The sequence below is a fragment of the Nyctereutes procyonoides genome, unplaced genomic scaffold (genome assembly GCF_905146905.1).
Source record: "Nyctereutes procyonoides isolate TBG_1078 unplaced genomic scaffold, NYPRO_anot_genome, whole genome shotgun sequence".
In the NCBI taxonomy this organism is placed as follows: domain Eukaryota; kingdom Metazoa; phylum Chordata; class Mammalia; order Carnivora; family Canidae; genus Nyctereutes; species Nyctereutes procyonoides.
In genome coordinates this window covers 4,922,058-4,940,354 of record NW_026575030.1, presented here as the reverse complement: position 1 = coordinate 4,940,354, position 18,297 = coordinate 4,922,058, and the positions used below count along the sequence as shown (strand labels likewise).

The following is an 18,297-nucleotide window of genomic DNA, read 5'->3' as shown; positions in this document are numbered from 1 at the left end:
ACATTCAAGGAATTCTTTGCAAAAACACTAACTGAATGCAAGCTAAAGGAAAAGAAACTTCAGAGATGACACATGACAAAAAATTATGTTTCAAGATACATCAGAAAAGTCAACTAAACAACAACAGAAACAACTTTAGCTTACAACAAACAACAAAAAGCATGCTCTAAAGAGGAAGAAGAATCCAATAGCAAGGGATCCATATTGCTGCATTCAAAATGTACAGTTTTCAATACAAAATTTAAAGCATGGAAAGAATCAAGACGTTATGGTCTACTGACAGAAGAGATAAACAGAAACTGCCATTGAGGAAGCACAGGCAAGTTACTTATTAGACAAAGACTTTAAATCAACTGACTTAAATATACTCACAGAACTAAAGGAAATCACAAAGAGTTTAAGGAAACCATGAGAACAGCAAAGAATAACATTAAAGAGATAGCTTATTTTAAAAGATTTTATTTATTTATTCACAAGAGACACACACAGAAAGAGAGGCAGAGACACAGGCAGAATGAGAAGCAGGCTCCCTGTGGGGAGCCTGATGCAGGACTCGATCCCAGGACCCTGGGATCACGATCTGAGCCGAAGGCTAATGCTCAACCACTGAGCTACCCAGGCACTCAGAGATAGATTAAACAATCTACATATGTTCTAGAGCTAAAATGTACTACAATGGGAAATAAAATTCACTAGAAGGTCCAAATAGATTTGAAGAGACAGAAAAAAAAAAAAAAAACAATGAATTAGAATTTAGGTTAACTGAAATCACCTGCCTTGGGGAACAAAAAGAGGAAAATAGAAAGAAAAACAAAACCTAAGAGACATGTTTAATATCATTAAGCATATTAACATATGAGCAAAGGAAGTTCCAAAGGAAAAGAAAAGAAAGGACAGGAAAAAAAATATTTGAAGAACTACTGGCCAAACATCTGCAATCTTGACAAAAGACATGCATTTACAGGTCAAGAAGCTCAAAAATATCCAAGAAGGATAAACACAGAGAAAACCAGGCTGAGAAACATTGTAATCAAATTGCCACAAGCTAAGGACAAATATACAATCTTGAAAGCAACAAGAGACAATCAACCTAGAGTTAGGGAATCTTTAATATGTTTAAGAGCAGATTTCTTATAAAAAACTATGAGGCCAGAAGAAGATGAATGGTATTATAAAAGTGCTGTAAGAAAAAAGCTGTCAACCAAAAATTCTATATTCAGCAAAACCATCCTTCAAAATTGAAGGAGAAACTAAAACATTCCAAGATTAACAAAAGTAGAGAAGCTTTGTTACAAGTAAGTCTGGTCTCTGGCAAACGTTAAAGGGTGTTCTTTGTGATAAAGTAAAATGACAGCAGTAACTTAAAATCAAGTGAAATAAAATTAAGAACTCTAGTAAAAATAACTACACAGGTAAATAGAAAAGCCAGTATTATTATATATTTGGTTTGGGATTCCTCTGTATATTTCTTATATGATTTAAAAGATAAATGCATAAAGAAATAATTAAAAATCTCTATTAAAGGGTGTGCATAATATAGAAGATATAATTTGCAACAAAACTAATATAAGGAAGGGCAAGGTTACATAAAAGCCATTGAAGTTGCACTGGCATCAGTTCAAATTAGGTTGTTATAGAGGAGCCTGGGTCGCTCAGTCAGTTAAGTATCTGACTCTTGATTTTGGCTCAGGTCATGATCTCAAGGCTATGAGATTGATCCCCATGTCAGGCTCTGCACTTAGTAGGGAGTCTGCTTGAGGATTCCCTCTCTCTGCCCTTCCGCTCTCCCTAAAAAACACATACAAAATAAGTTGATGTAAATTTAGGATGTTAATAGTAATACAGTAATCATAAGAAAATCTAACACATATATACACACAAATAGAAAAAAAGAAACTACAAAAATCAATTAAAGACAAAAGAAAGCAGTATCAGAGGACCTTGAGAAACAGAAAAGATACATATAGAAGATAAATGGCAAAATGTTAGAAGTAAATCCTTTATTATAATTACTTTAAATGTAAATTACTTTAAATGTGAATGTAAAGCTAAACTTTTTCTTTTTTTAAAGATTTCATTTATTCACGAGAGACACAGAGAGACAGAAAGGCAGACATAGGCAGAGAGATAAACAGGCTCCTCACAGGGAACCAAATGCAGGACTTGATCCCAGGACCCCAGGATCATGCCCTGAGCCAAAAGCAGATGCTCAGCTGCTGAGCCACCCAGGCATCCTACGTTAAACTCTCTATACAAAAAGAGAATGGCAGAATGGATTTTATATATTTTTAAAAGATATATTCATTTTAGATCCAAAGATACAAATCAGTTGAGGGTGAACAGATGGATAAATATATTCCACAGAAATAGTAACGAAAAGAGAACAGAGGTGACTATATTATAATCGTAGAAAAAAATAAGTTAAAAATTGTTATGAGTCAAATAAAGATATTATGTATTGAAAATCATTGTCCCCGGGATCCCTGGATGGCGCAGGGGTTTGGCGCCTGCCTTTGGCCCAGGGCGCGATCCTGGAGACCCGGGATCGAATCCCACGTTGGGCTCCCAGTGCATGGATCCTGCTTCTCCCTCTGCCTATGTCTCTGCCTCTCTCTCTCTCTCTCTGTGTGTGACTATCATAAATAAAAAATTTAACTGAGATATGTTTAAAAAAAAAAAGAAAATCATTGTCCCCAAAAGATATAGCAAGAATAGTTTTACCTGCACCAAACAACAAAATCACAAATTCTATGAATCCAACATCAATGCAAATGAAGAAATAGGTCTTTGAAAGTATTTGGAGACTTCAATTCCTCACTTTCCAGATGTATGATACATTTAGACTGAAGATTAATAAAAAAAATATAGGACTTGAACAATGCTATTAATAAGGAGACATTTTATATATGTATATGTAGACAGATATACACATACCCATATACACACACACATATATACATGTGTGTATATATTTTATATATAAAACATTCCACCCAAACACAGTAGAATACATTCTTTTCAAGTACATGGAATACTCTCCAAGATACAACATATCTTAATCCACAGAAAAGGTCTCAATAAGTTGAAAATACCAAAATCATTCAAAGTGTCTTCTCTGAATACCCTGGAATGGAGGTAGAAATAAGCAACAGAAAACTAGACAATTCATCTAATTCATCTATATAAATTAAACAACACACTATTAAGAGGAAATGTTTCAAGGAAGACATCACAAGGGAAATTTGGAAATACTTTGGAGCAAATGAAAATGAGAAGGCAGCATATGAAAACTTATGGGATGCAATGAAAGCATTACATAAAGGATTCTTAATAGCTATTAACATGTCCATTAAAAAAGAAAGAAATGAAATCAGTAACTTAGCTTTATCTATAAAGTAGGAAAAAAGAGCAAAAGAATGGAGAGATTCAACAAAATCAAAAGTCGTTTATTTAAAAGGGTAAACAAAATTGACAAACCTTTAGCTAAGAATAAAAAAAGAACATGCAAGTAATAAATCAGATACAAAACTGAGAACATTACCACAAATTTTACAGAAATGAAAAGGATTGCTATAAAATACAATCAACAACTGTATGCCAACAAATTAGATAACCTAGATAAAATGGGCATATTTCTAGAAACACACAAACTACCAGACAGACTTAATAGGAAATAGAAACTCTGTATAGACTTATAACAGGTAACAAAATTTAATTTAAAAGAAAAGAAATTAAATTAGTAATGAAAAACTTTCCAATAAAGAAATATACAGGAGCATATGGCTTTGCTTGTGAATTCTACAAAACATTAAAAAAATTAACACTAATGCTTCTCAAACTCTTCCAAAGACCAAAAAAAGGAGGGAATACTTATTGATTCATTCTATAAAGTTAGAATTATCCTGATCTAAATCTAGATAAAGATAACACAAGAAAAGACCACTTATCAATATTCCTTATAAATATTAAGTGCAAAAATAATGCAATACTAGCAGAGAATGGCAGAATGTTTTCTTGGTTGTTTTTAGTTAATAAGTCAAATCTGTCAGCATATCAAAAAGATTATGCACCATTAAGGACAGAGAATTACCCTAGAAATATTAAGTGTAGCTCAACAAAAGAAAATCAACCAAAATAACAACACATTAATAGAAAAGAGAGAGAGAGAAACACATATTCTTCCCAATTGATGATAAAATGCATTTAGCAAAATCCATCACTCTTTACTTATAAAAGCATTCTTTTAAAAATAATCCAGGAATAGAAGGAAACTTTCTCAACCTGCTCAATAGGTCCTCTATTAAGAACACTAAGACAATAGTCAATGGTGAAAAACTGAAAGCTTTCCTCCTATGATCAGAAATGAGAAAAGGATCTCATTTTCACCACTGCTATTCAACACGGTACTATAATCTAGCCAGAATAATTAGGTAAGATAAAGAAATAAAAGGAAGTGAATTTAGAAAGGAATAAATAAAACTATATTCATAGAAAAGCCGAAAGAATCTTTAATAACTACTAGAGCTAATAAGTGAATTCAGTACAGTTTAAAGGATATACAACCTACACTTGACAATTCGTTGTATTTATATACAACAGTAATGAACAATCCAAAAATAAGGGATACTGAAAAAAAATCAATTATCTTTATTGTAACACTCAAAAGAATAAAATACTTAGAATAAGTTTCACCAAGAGTTAAAGACTTGTCTGTTTAAAACTGAAAAGAAATTCCAGTATTACTGAAGTAAATCATAGACATAAATAAATAGAAGGACAATTTGTGTTTATCACTTGGAAGACTAATACTTCTAAGACAGCAATATTACCCAAAGTGATTCCACATATTCAATGCAACCACTATCAAAACCCCAACTGCCTATTTTTGAAAAAAATAAAAAGCTGATCTTTGCATATGGAATTGCAAGGCGCTCTAAATAGTAAAACAATATTTTAAAAAGTTTGATCATTCATACTTTCTCATTTCAAAACTTACACAAAGCTACAGTAACCAAAACAGTGTGATGCTGGCACAAGGATAGATACATAGAGCAATATATGAAAATTACATATCCTTAAATAAATCCATAGTATATGTGATCCATGATAATCAACAAGGTTGAAAAACCATAAAATGGAAATAGTCTTTTCAACAAATGATGGTAATAGAAATCTAAGTTATATAAAAACTGGAGTTGGTGGGCAGCCTGGGTGGCTCAGTGGTTTAGCGCCACCTTCAGCCCAGGGCCTAATCCTGGAGACCCAGGATCAAGTCCCACGTGGGACTTCCTGCGTGAAGCCTGCTTCTCCCTCTGCCTGTGTTTCTGCCTCTCTCTCTGTGTCTCTCATGAATAAATAAATAAAATATTTAAAAAAGAAAACTGGAGTTGGATTCCTTACCTCACAGCATATAACAAAATTAACCCAAAATCAATCAATGATCTAAAACAGATATGGCAAAACTATAACTCTCTTTTAAAAAAAACATACTGGTTAATCCTTAGGACTTGGATTTAGCAACGGATTCTTAGATATGATAATAAAAGTATGAGCAACAACAGCAAAATAAACTGTACTCCATCCAAATTAAGAAATTTGTGCATCAAAGGTCGCTATCAAAAAAGTGAAGACAATCTACAGAATAGCAGAAAGTATGTGAAAACCATATATCTGGCAGGAGATTATATCCAGAATATAGAACTTGTACAACTCAACAACAGTGAAACCAACAACCCAAATTAAAACATTAGCAAAGGACTTAAATAGATGTTTCTTTAAAGAAGATATACAAATGGCCAATAAGCACATGAGAAGATGCTCAACATCACTAACATTATGGAAATGCAAATATAAGCCAAATGAGATACCACTTCACATCTCTTGGATAACTATCATTAAAAAAATAGTAATATGTGTTGGAGAGAATGTGGAGAAACTAGAATACATGTATATTGCTGTTGGAAATGTGAGATGGTTCCAGTGCTATGCAAAATAGTTTGGCTTTTCCTCAAAAAACATATGATTAAAAAAAAAAAAAAAACTATGATTCTTTAATTCTATTCCTAGTTATATATCCCTAAACATGGAAAAATAGGACTCAAAAAATACAGGTACACACGTTGATAATAGCATTATTCTCAATAGCCAAAAGGCGAAACCAACCCAAATTCCCATCAGTGGATATAAGGATAGACAAATTGTGGTACATAAGTACAATGGAATACTATTTAGCAAGAAAAAGGAATGGAGTACTAAGATCCAACAATATGTATGAACCTCTATAACATTATATCAAGTCAAAGAAGTCAGACACAAAACTTTCACATATTGTTTGGTCACACTTACATGAAATATTTACATAGGCAAATCTGTAGAGTCCAAGAGCAAACTGGTGATTGCCAGGAGAAAGAGGAAAATGGGTATTAACTGGGAGTGACAGGGCATAAGGTTTCTTTTTGGGATGACACAAATACTTTGCAACTAGAGGTAGTGAATGTACTAAATGTACACTTGATCATTACTTTAAAATTTCATGTTTTTAGTAGGCTCCATGTCCAACATGGGGCTTAAACTCATGACCCTGAGATTAAGAGTTGCATGCTCTACTGCCTGGATCAGCCAGGTACTCTGTGAATTGCATTTTAATAAGATGAAAATTGTTCTCAACACAGAGCTTTGAGTCAGAGAATAAAGATAATGAATATGATTGAAAAAGATCAGGTGATCAGAGTAACTAGACTGGTAAATGTTGAACTATATATAAAAAAAGTAAATTTACTGTTCTTCTTCCTTGTTATATAATCACAGGTGATGCCCCAGGAGAAACAAGGTAAGCTCTGAATCTAGGATTGCAGATATGTTATCCCCTATGCAAAAGCAAATTGTGAGACACAAATTTAAGAAAGAGTCTTCTGTATAAATAAAGATGTTTCCCAAGTCTCGTGTAAATGATTCCAGTTTTTCTAGAGTTTATTCAACTGGGCTTTACACTCCGTAGAATAATCTTAGACCAAGAGAAATACTGTGGAAAACAGGCCAAAGCAATGAACGTTCATTGAAATTGTTCCAGCTAAAATTTCATTTTCCAGAACAATAGGAGAAAGTAGGATATTATTTAAAGAGCTATTTAATTAAGGTTTTTATTTGTCTGTTTCTTTCATTTGTTTTTACAGATAGAGTCTCCTCTTACACCTAATGAATGAACTCTAGAATGGGATGCCTTAAGTTACAGTTCAAAGACAAGGAACTGGATGATAAATTTCCTGGAAAATCACTGCATACTAAAATACCCTGTTCCCACAAACACTGGGGACAAATGTATGTTAAAAGCTTTTTTCTTTCTTCCGACAGGAGGACAGGCAGTTGAATTCAACTCCCACTTTTAAGGAAACTTTGATCTCAAGGGTCAAGCTGCCTTGGTTCCCCCCACCCTCGCCCCCGATTTTGAGAGGCCAGGCTCTCATATTTTTTAAATTTATATTTCAAAGAAAAAATATGACAAAATATTTAAAGCTGTACAGTGAAATATAAATAATTTTTGTACAATGTGGTTTAGAAAAGTAAGTGTGTCCTTATATTTTATCATGGGTATATGAGGTTTCAAAAAAACATAATAGCTGAAATAAAAATTCATACAGAATTTATATGCATAATTTTCAATTGCCCACTGCTGCCACTCCTTTCCCATTTATCCTTTACGTTCCTCAGCTTATTCCTTCTCTGTTATACATCCCATTTAAAGAAGACAAAAAATCAACTCACTTACTAAAACTATCAGGGTCAGAATGAAGCAGAGCTCATTTTTTTGACATGTTTCTTATCCATATTTTCCATGGGTGCAATGATATATCTTGCCCTATATTTCAAAGGTTAAGACATGCTAGAGTCAAAAAGCCCTGAAATAGAGATCCAGCTTTTCCATGTTCCAGTTCTGTGACATATAACTTGCTTTATCTTGTACGACTCAACCAAATAATGTAGAATATGCATAAATTAACAGTACCTATTTCACATTATTGGTGTAAGGATACATAAAATAGTGTGTGCAAAGCACTTAGCACAATATCTAACTTGTAATAAGCAGCTAATAAATGTTGCTTATTAAAACAGATTGTTTTCTGACTTATAAAACTGAGCATATTATAATATAAACTAAATCCAGTATTTATCTGATTAGACAACACAAAAAGATGAGAACAAGTAATCAGATTTCACTTAAATGTAAATGTAACTGTAAAGCAAAGACACACAAATATAACACTCCTACTTATTGATGTCAGAGAAAATTATTTTTCATTCAACATGAGAGATAAATCTACTAGGAAAGCAACAATAAGCCATGTTATCCAGGGGGTAACTGTTAGAATCTGTCATTGTTTTCACTTTGGCAACCTGATTATGCCTGGGTAATACTATATTCAAATGGGTTCATCTGTGCTGTTCTTGGAAAAACAAGCAGAGACAATTTAGCTTATGCCTATCAATACAACATATCTCCTTTTTTTAATTCAACAAAATAAAATAAACAATTTGCATCTTGGTTGATGTTGATGTTTACAAGTGAGTAATGCTAATCTTAAAATCTGTAAAACATTATTTCTCTCTCATAAAAGCATTATGGGATGGTTTAATTGTTGCTTTGACATTTTAAAACACAGGTCAGATGCTTAAATGACACCTTTTAAATTGCAGCTGCCAAGAGATTGCTTGCAACATAATATAACATGACATTTTAACTAACTATCACCAGGAGCGATTGTTCTGGTAGAACATAATAGTAATGAGAATAAATTCATTTTGAGTTTTTGCATAACAATAACTAATCAGCTGTCACCATTCCAATAAAATATTTAATTTTATCAAATGCTTTCTAGAAAATTATTTTTTTTTCATAAATAGGAACAGATTAATCTTTTGTAAGCCTCTTTTCAAAGGGTCAAACCATTCTTTATTTAAAAACCTGGTGTGTAAGACAACAGGAAGAAAGAATCCTTTACTTCAAAGTCTTATTTTCAAGCACCTATCAAGACTAGGGCATGAACTCAAGTCAGTCTGATGTGAAGGTCAATGTAATCACTCACTCTGCAATACTTTCTTCACAAATTAGGCACCTCAGTCATCCAAATTCTCCTGGCCTTAGCTGTATTACCTAGAAAACTGCCTTTTCTTTGAGCTGGTGTCTCATGAGGAATAAATGATAGGATGATACACTTTCTTTGAAAAATAGATGGAAGTGGGCATTTCTTCAAAGACCGATACATGTCCTTAAGTATTAGCTTCTAGTTTCTGTTTTATTTTTCTGGATTTAAGGCTGTCAAAATCTCTCTGGTTCCCTCCACTTCCTTAGTTTTAAATCTTGGCTCTAGTGAATGGTTTGAGCATAATTTCATGGATCAAATCCTTACCTGACATAAAGATTTACCTAACTATTAACACCACAGTGGTAATCTCAACATGTGTATTTCTTTCCCAACATGACATCTGAAACTAGTGTAAAATTCTTATTATTAGAAATACTTTTAGAAGTGAAAATAAAGTCATGCATATAGTGAAACTAGACCATCCCTATTAAATTCTTCTTTAAGTGGGATCTAGCAGAGTCCTGATGGCTTACACATGAATGCCGATTACTTATATATGAATGCTTCTTTTCTTTTATACTCTGATAGACCTGCAAAGACCAGCCCAAGATGCTCACCTAAAGAGGGTACTAAAGGATTGGGAAATTGTTGAAGGAGCTAAAGCTAATGATAAAGGCGTAATTTCAGTGCTTTATGATTTTAGTCAGCCATGGTAGTAAATTAATCCAATGATGCTGTTTTGACACTGGATGATCACAGACACCAAAGGGCAACAGGCCACTGTTGCTGAAGATTGGTTACCACACACAGTCCACACCGGTGGCTATCTCAATATGGCAACCAAATTCAAAGCTTAATGAATATTCTTCACCTACTACATTCTAACTCATAAAATATGTCTCTCCTCTCAAAACAGATCAAAATGGATAACTACATTCTGCATGAAATACTTCCAGACCATGACCATTCTCATTCTACATGTTCAGTAAAAATATGAGACTGTAAAGTGAATGCATGGCTATGCAAGACTAGTTTCTAATTTGTAGAGTGTAAGTATTAATCTTATAGTTACATATTCTGAAAATAAATGTGGATGCTCTCTTTAAGCTGATTCAGTTCAAACAAAAAAATATGTAAGCTTGATAAATGCATCTAAATAAGTCTGCCCTTTAATAAAAAAATGAAGTGAATAATTTGTTCTTTTCAAAAATAGTTACTTATTAAAGAAATACTTGAATGGTTAACCCACTCTTCAAAAATAATTAGGACTTCTCTTCACCAGGCAGGGAAGTTGCTGACAATCTTGGAAATTAAGACACCTGTGTCAAATTACTGCTATAATAAAATTTGCAATCAAACCAAAATTACAATGAACATGTGTTTCTCTGGTTATAGGCTTGCATTCCTTAGCACTTACCTCCAAAATGTGTTGCTATTTTGAGCAAAGCAGTTTCTAAATCATTTCTTAGACTAGATAACTTTTTATATGCTTTCTTCCCTCTGCCTCCCCCCCAAAAAAAATCCATTAAATATATTTTCAAAATAGAAGAGACTGTAAGAATTCACCAGATTTAATCTGTTGCTACATTTGTTACCAAAAAATCCATAATTATTGCTATTGTTGTTATTGATATTATATTAGATCATAGATATTTGAACTGTAATAAACTTCAAAAGATCACTAGACTTCATAGTCTACTAAACTAAAGATGTCCTTCTTCAATGAAACACTTGATGTCAAATGAGGTAAGTGATTTGCCTAAGGTTATTTTATAGCTACAAAAAGTATATGGAGGGGAACCAAGGTGGCTCAGTTGGCTAAGTATCCTACACTTGGTTTGGTTTTGGCTCAGATCAGATCATGATCTCAAGGTTGTGAGATCAAGCCCCACATGGGACCACGCAGTCAGCAGGAACCTGCTTTTCCCTCTCCCTCTGCTCCTTCCCATGCTTGCTCTCTCTAATAGATTAATAAATAAAATAATTTTAAAAGGCATATAGATTTCTGACCCCACCCTTATTGGAAGGATTGTTCTAGAGTCAGGCCTTAATCTTCAAGGTCTAGTGTTTTGTTGAAAATTTCTGGATCAGAAGTTTCTCCTTATGACATGGATTCCCCCTTCCTGGTTAAAAGTTTCCATCTGCCTTAGTAGTTCTAAGTTGGCCTTAGAGACTACTGGTGGACAAAGGTAACAACAGAAGGGGGTATAGTATATTATCTTTCTATTTGGAGGTTTTCCTCTGTTGGTCTCTTCCAGTCCAGCTGAGGAGTCTTAAACCTGAGAGTCAGAAGAAGACATGGTGTGGTTAGAGCACTAGAGTCTGACCACAGACATGCAGAGGCACACACACCAGCTAAGTCAAAAGTCTACACTAATGGTCTCGATATATTTTCTAGATTAAGCAATCTCAGGTGTTTTCATATTTCATGAGGGAGTCAAGACTACATACCTTCTAAGAATGCTTCCAGGCTTATGATGTAAGTCTTAGGCTGCAAACAGTCTCCTGGCCTTATTTCACTAAGCTACTCAGTTTGAGCCCACCATGAAGGCCATGTAACCAGGCTGTATTTGCTTGTTCATAACTCAAGTAAACTCCTAACTACTCTCATTACACCTACCTACTTCATCAATTTCTAGAATTTCCTAAGTTTCCACTGGCTTTGAGTTTACACACCAAGAATGCACAATGCAGTTTAACTGTTTCCCTTAGCAACACTTTTTCCACTCCAACATACCAACCTTTATTTTTCATATCATAATATTCTTGAAAAAATAACAGTAAAAACCACAGACCTCTGAACATGTAGCATGCTAAATGCACTTAAACTATAAATCTATATAATTATTTATATGTCCATTCATATGACTAATTCACATGAAATTAAGTCTTTGGGTTTAGGATGTGTGGTCATTATGTGTTTATGTCATTAGGGAAAAGGGATTTGAGGTGATGGATATAAAATAGGAGAAAGCAAGACCAATAACCCATAGCAACTAGAATGTAGTAAGAATTCTATAATTATTTATTGATAAATGAACCAACAGACCACTGAAAGACTCACTCCAGACTAAATATTTAGTTCTTTTCTATCTGCCATAATCCAAAATTGAAATCACAGATATATATTCTGAAGAGACTTTATGTTTTTTCTTAGAAATCTCCCTCAAGTAACACAGGGTTGGGCATTGTGTCTGGTGGTAAGTACTGAATACTAGCAATAATAAAAGGAATAGGAACAGCAGGGCTAGACACTATACCAAACACTTGAATTATTTCATGTCATCTGTCCCTTGTAATAACAGTAGAAATTTGGCACTATGTGTTGTACCCATTTTACAGCTGAATGAAATAATGAACAAGGTTAAATAATTGGCCAATTTCAGAAAACCTGGAAATTATAGATTCAGAACCCAAACCAAGGTGTGTCTTGCCAAAAGTCCTTGTATTAATAAATGAATAAGTGCATAACAAAGTGATTCCGATCATACTCTCTTTTTATATTGGACAACATGGAAATAGCTGGGTAGAGGAAGTTTAATTTAGTCAATGGCCAACTCTATAAGGCCTTGTGATACCAAACACCCAAAAGACCCCAAAGTATTATGATGGCCTCAGAGGGTAACAAGAAAATCTGAGAGAATGAAACAGTGGGAAAAGTTACTATAATCAGATGAAAGAAAGATCAAGAGAAATATACACACGGGCATCAGGGCATCAATTTCTCCATTTGTTTAACAGTCCCCAGTAGAACGCAGTATACCCAAGCCATTCATTTTTTTTAATAATTAAAATAAAATTCCTTAAGCGGAACACTATGTTGAATATATGCTTATCTTCCTTTAACAATGATTCTTGGCATTCTTCAGCAACTTAGAGCCATCACATTGCTCAGTTAGGCTGTATGACAGATGTACATAGGAGACAGTTAAGACAGGGTACCTACAGAGAATGTTGGATAAGTCATTTCTTATCAAGGAAGTTTTTACTTTCTTTCTTTTCTTTTCTTTCCTTCCCTTCTTTCCTTCTTATCTTTTTCTAATTCTCTTTCTCTCCCCTTTCCTTCCTCCTGATTCCCTTAATTTCATATTCAATCTCTTCATGTTAAATCACAATTACAAACTATTTTTGGCAATTTACACATTTTTAAAACAATATTTTTACAGAGATGATACATTTCACAAAGTACCACATTGGAACAATTGATATTGTCATTTGTATAATTAGTCACTATAATTAGTTGACTAACTTTGAAAGAGAGCTATTATTGTTAATCCCATTTTGTTCATAGGAAAATAAGCTTAACCTGTTTAAGGGCTTGTAAATAACAAAAGTGGGGCAAGAACTGAAGTGTAAATACGTATTATTCAACTATAGGCTGTAGCTTCATTATATCAGTTGATATGGGGAATAGCTTAATCCTATCCTAAAAATGACTATTTTTTAGACTCCTGAGTAATCTATGTGTGTCCAGTCTCTGAGAAAGCTAGTTGGGTGGGCGTAGCAGCATGCCAAATGCATTTGTTCCCAGAAGACATTTTGGAGAGTTTTTAAAAGTCAGAAGCCTTTGTCTGTCTTCCAATATTAGCACCTACTAAAGAGCAGTAAAACTTCTGGGTACTGAAATAATCCCCAAAGAAGAATTAAGCCTACTGCTAATTTATATATTAGTGTTAAATTCCTTAATATAAATGACACAGTTTAAAGATCATTGCAAGGGCAATTTGGCGATGTTCTTTAGACAAAGGGGAGACTGGGAATATTAAAATTTTAAGAAAGAAATAGAGGAAACAAGCATGTACAGGCTTAGCTCACTCTCTTTTGATCAAACTCTGTCTCTCAAATGCTCCCTCACCACCCTCATTACACTTGAGCTATCACCTCCATATGGGGACTTCCAGACTCTACTCCCTTATCTTCAATGCACAATAAAAGTCAAAAGTCCCCTGAATTTATTAACCGACTAACATAGTGAGTCTCCAAGCAGCAATGGAGACTAAACATCTCTTTGGCATTCTCAATGTATATATTTTACAATTCATTTTCCAAAAATATTTTACATGAGAGTTGAACCACAAAATTACTGTGCCATTTGCAAAATGTCTGGTTATGCATTTTTTTTATTCCAACCAATGCTAATGTGTCTTAAGATACCACATATGGCTACCCTCTTAAGGCATTTGAATGTGAAATTATCATCCACAATACCATCATAAGAGAGGAATAAAGACAGATTACCTGGGGTTAAGAGGATGACTGACATAGTGATGAGTGAGCATACAACTAAAATCACCAGCAGGGCAATAGCAATTCCCTTCCAGTTTCTCTGTGGAGGGCTGTTACTTCCCAGTTCCTACCGAGATAGAAAAAATAAAAAGGTTCATAATTATACATGCTCCAAAAGAAATGTATTCATAAAGGAATGATTCAGTGCATGGCACAATCGCAGTGTGAAAGCTGATTAGGATCCTTTTCCTCTTCAACAGCTCACTTAAATATTCTAAGGTGCATATATTATAAATGGCTATCTTTTGGGGGGTAATCTCTTTTTTCTAAGAGATAAACCAACAGAGCTTTTTGCCTGCTGTCCAAGATGTAGATGGTGTTAAAATGCATTGACTTTAAACACTAGGACAATAGCCAAAATACTCTGCAACATAATTATGGAAATAAAGTGTACCTACCTACATTTTTTCTTACTACAATAGAACCTACAATAAATATTTAGATACAAATATTTCCTAAGCACTGTGGACTACTTTTCTCACTGGCTAGTGGGGAAAAAGATCTGAGATGGGAAAATCATTCAAAATGCCCCTTGCTGCAGAGCAGGGCACATCTGTCAACACAACGGGTCCTTTTTAAACAGCTCCCCCACCACTCATAAAAATCAACAGGATGTAGTAACTAAATTAAATGAGTGCTTCTATATCAATGGTTGATAGCATCCTCTCCCTAGGCAGCATGCCTAATATTGGCAAGGAGATAAGATTGATGGAGAAGGATAAACTCGAACATCTCTCACAATAGAGTAAAGCTTTTCATTTTTCAGATGATCTGTGTTCTACCCTGTTGACTAGAAATGTGTGAGCATAATTCACCAAAGCAAAGCAAACACCACACTGAATTAAAATGAATGCCAGATTTTCTTTGCAATGAAGTTTAAAAAACACTGAATCTCTCCTTTCTTTCTTCTTACCCCATCTTCCAGCTTCTTTTCCTCCTTCCCAACAAAGTCTTTATTCAAAACTAGCTAAATGATTTGAAGACAAATGAAACAAAACATAAGGGTATCCAGCTCCTTGTGTGTGCACAAATCACTCAACAAGCCATAGAGCAGCCCTGCTTTAAACAAAGATAAATAGAATAGCAAACATTTAATAAATTAGAAATGGATTCCTGTGACTCACAGATTAAAACATTGAGCAAATTTTCATACAGTGATGTTGGCATTCAATTCTGCCATAAACACTTTGGACATACAGAACAAGATCCTAAATAAATGCAAGAAGAGAACATGCATGGAAGGTATTTTGTTCTTTTTGTTCTTGTTTTTCCCTTTCTCAGATCAACTGCTTTGTCTTTCAGTCTGATGAACCAAATCCAGCAGCAGTCAATTCTACTCTCTTTTTAACATAACTGTCTTCATACTTCTTTTTCAGGCTTATTAATGCTCATTATCCAATACCTCTATTTCTCTTGCATTTTGGTTAGAATCTCCATTGATACGTGACCTGTGTAAGTCCACTTAAAAATACGGATATTTATAGTCTAGTACTATAAATGTGTTTTCTCTTCCTTATTATTTTCTTAACGACATTTTCTTTTCTCAAGCTTACTTTATTCTAAGAATACTGCATATAGTACATATAACAAAATATGCATCAATTAACTATTTATTGTTACTGGTAAGGCTTCTGTTCAACAGTAGGCTATAAATAGCTATGTTCTGGGAATTAAAAGTTATAAATGGGTTTGTGACTACGCTGGGGTTGGTGTCCTTAACCTCCACATTGTTCAAGGGTCAAATGCATAAGCAAATACAACTGATGTCTCACTTCAAAAAAAGAATCAAGATAAATTATAATTTTAAATATACTGATTCTGATCTTGATTCCCTGTTCCTTGATATGCAGATGCACATCAACAGACTCTAAACCTAGGGTGAGTGATAGTCCCATAAGGCCAAAGACAAGACCCAGAGACAGTGATAGAGACTTAGGTTTATTGGGGAAACTTACATACAGGAAATCCAGGAATGGCCAACTAGACAAGCATACACTGCAGGGATCTACATGCAGCATGTTTTTATACCACAACAGCTTATCTTAGCAACTATCTGTTGCCTCTCCCTCCCTACATGGCCAGAGCCCTAAAGGAGACCAAAGCCTGCCATCTAGACACTCATTGTTACAAAGGAGATGCTCCTGTTTGGTCAGCCCCAGAGCCTCTGACCTTGAACACTCAACAACATGTTTTTTTGTATATTTTTCTTCATTGGAATATAGAGGGAGGACAGGAGTTTTACAGTCTCAAGATAGTGATTAATGGGGGCAGTCAGGGTATGCTTTCCCAAATTAGTTATCAGCAGGTACCATACACTTGAATACAAGGCAAATTATTAAAGAAATGACTTGAGTATACTTTTCAGTTTTTGAATAAGATGTAACCATGTAATGTCTACCAAATGTTGTCTAACAGTAATAATACTTTAGATATCTTACTATACTGAATACTTTATGATGAAGTTTTGGAATGTAGGTGAAATTTGTGGGGTGAAGGCCAGAGCTGACGACCAAGATAGTAGAATTCTTGAGACATCTTTGACGCAAAATGACGGTTTTATTAAAGCACAGGAATGGACCTGTGGGCAGAAAGAGCTGCTGCCCTGGACCTGTGAGGGGTGGCTGATAATATACCTGGGAGTTGGGAGGGGTTTGGGGATAGCATACTTTCTAAGGAATTTTGGAAGCAAAGTTTCCAGGACCTTGAGGGGGCTAGCTATTGTTGAGGTCATTTATTGCTGTCTAATAAAACCTTAGTCATGAGACCCTTCAGATGTATATCGGTGGGCCATGTGCTCAGAGAATGATTTCCAATACATATCTTGGGGGTAGAGATAAAGGAAATATCTAAAGGAATTTTTATATGTTCAAGTAGACTTACCGGATCCTGGGGGATCAGCTAAGATTGCCTTTTACCCTTAGCAAAGAAGTAACATCAAGACAATTGAATCCATAGAGGAACATCCCTCTGCCTGTTTCAAGGACCTGTCATTGTGCCACCCGTAGCTTCTACTTTGTCCCCAGCTAGCCCTGTGTGTTCCCTCATCACTTTATATTCATAGTATCTCACAATCCTCATAAAAATCAGGTGAGAGGGATGCTTGGGTGGCTCAGTGGTTGAACATCTGCCTTCGATTCAGGGCATGATCCTGGAATACTGGGATGGAGTACCACACTGGGCTCCCTGCATGGAGCCTGCTTTTCCCTCTATTTCTCTGCCCCTTCCCCCGCCTCTCTCTGTGCCTCTCATGAATAAATAAATTACATCTTTTAAAAAAATCAGGTGAGATTACTATTATTTTGATAGATTTGCAGATGAGAAAAATGGGATTCAGAGAGATTAATTAAAAATCCACCGACTGTTCAAATGGAAGATCTCATGGGCCAGTCCATAAACTCTGGATCTTAACCACTTTAATATGTTGTTCTAAAGATAAATATGCCAAGGATAAATGTATGAATCAATAAACAAATCAATGAATTGAAGGTCGATTTGGACCCCAGCATAATAATAGTTGTACTTTATTACTTTTTATTTAACAACATTCACAATTAAATAAAAGCTATTCCAAATTCTGTAATGGTTTCAAATAAATTTATATTTTCCCAGTCATGGCAGACTGAGAAAATACACCATTTTTAAAATGGTAAAACACATTTGAGTAAAAAAACAAAACAAAATAACAACAACAAAAAAACAAAACTTCTGTTCATAAAGTGATGCATGTAAGAATGTGTGCCTCCTTTAAGATGACTCATCAATACCCAAGGTGGCTACACATCTGTTTAGGAACTGCAGACTTTAATGAGCTCCTAATATAATTCCTTCTTTTCTATCCATCTTAGATTCTATTACCATGGCACTATTTCTAAAGCATGGTTTTACTTATGTCACTTTATTCTATAAAATCCTTTAATGTCCCTATACTATC

The 18,297-nt window shown here is 34.5% G+C and overlaps 1 protein-coding gene across 1 annotated transcript in view; it reads right to left on the bottom strand.

The window, feature by feature from the left end:
* The window catches only part of DPP10 (dipeptidyl peptidase like 10), a 599,711-nt gene that overhangs the window by 438,726 nt on the left and 142,688 nt on the right, over nt 1-18,297 (bottom strand). The window contains exon 2 of the mRNA XM_055316192.1: nt 14,319-14,433. Coding sequence (XP_055172167.1) covers nt 14,319-14,433 — 115 coding nt within the window. The remainder of the gene's footprint in view (nt 1-14,318; nt 14,434-18,297) is intronic.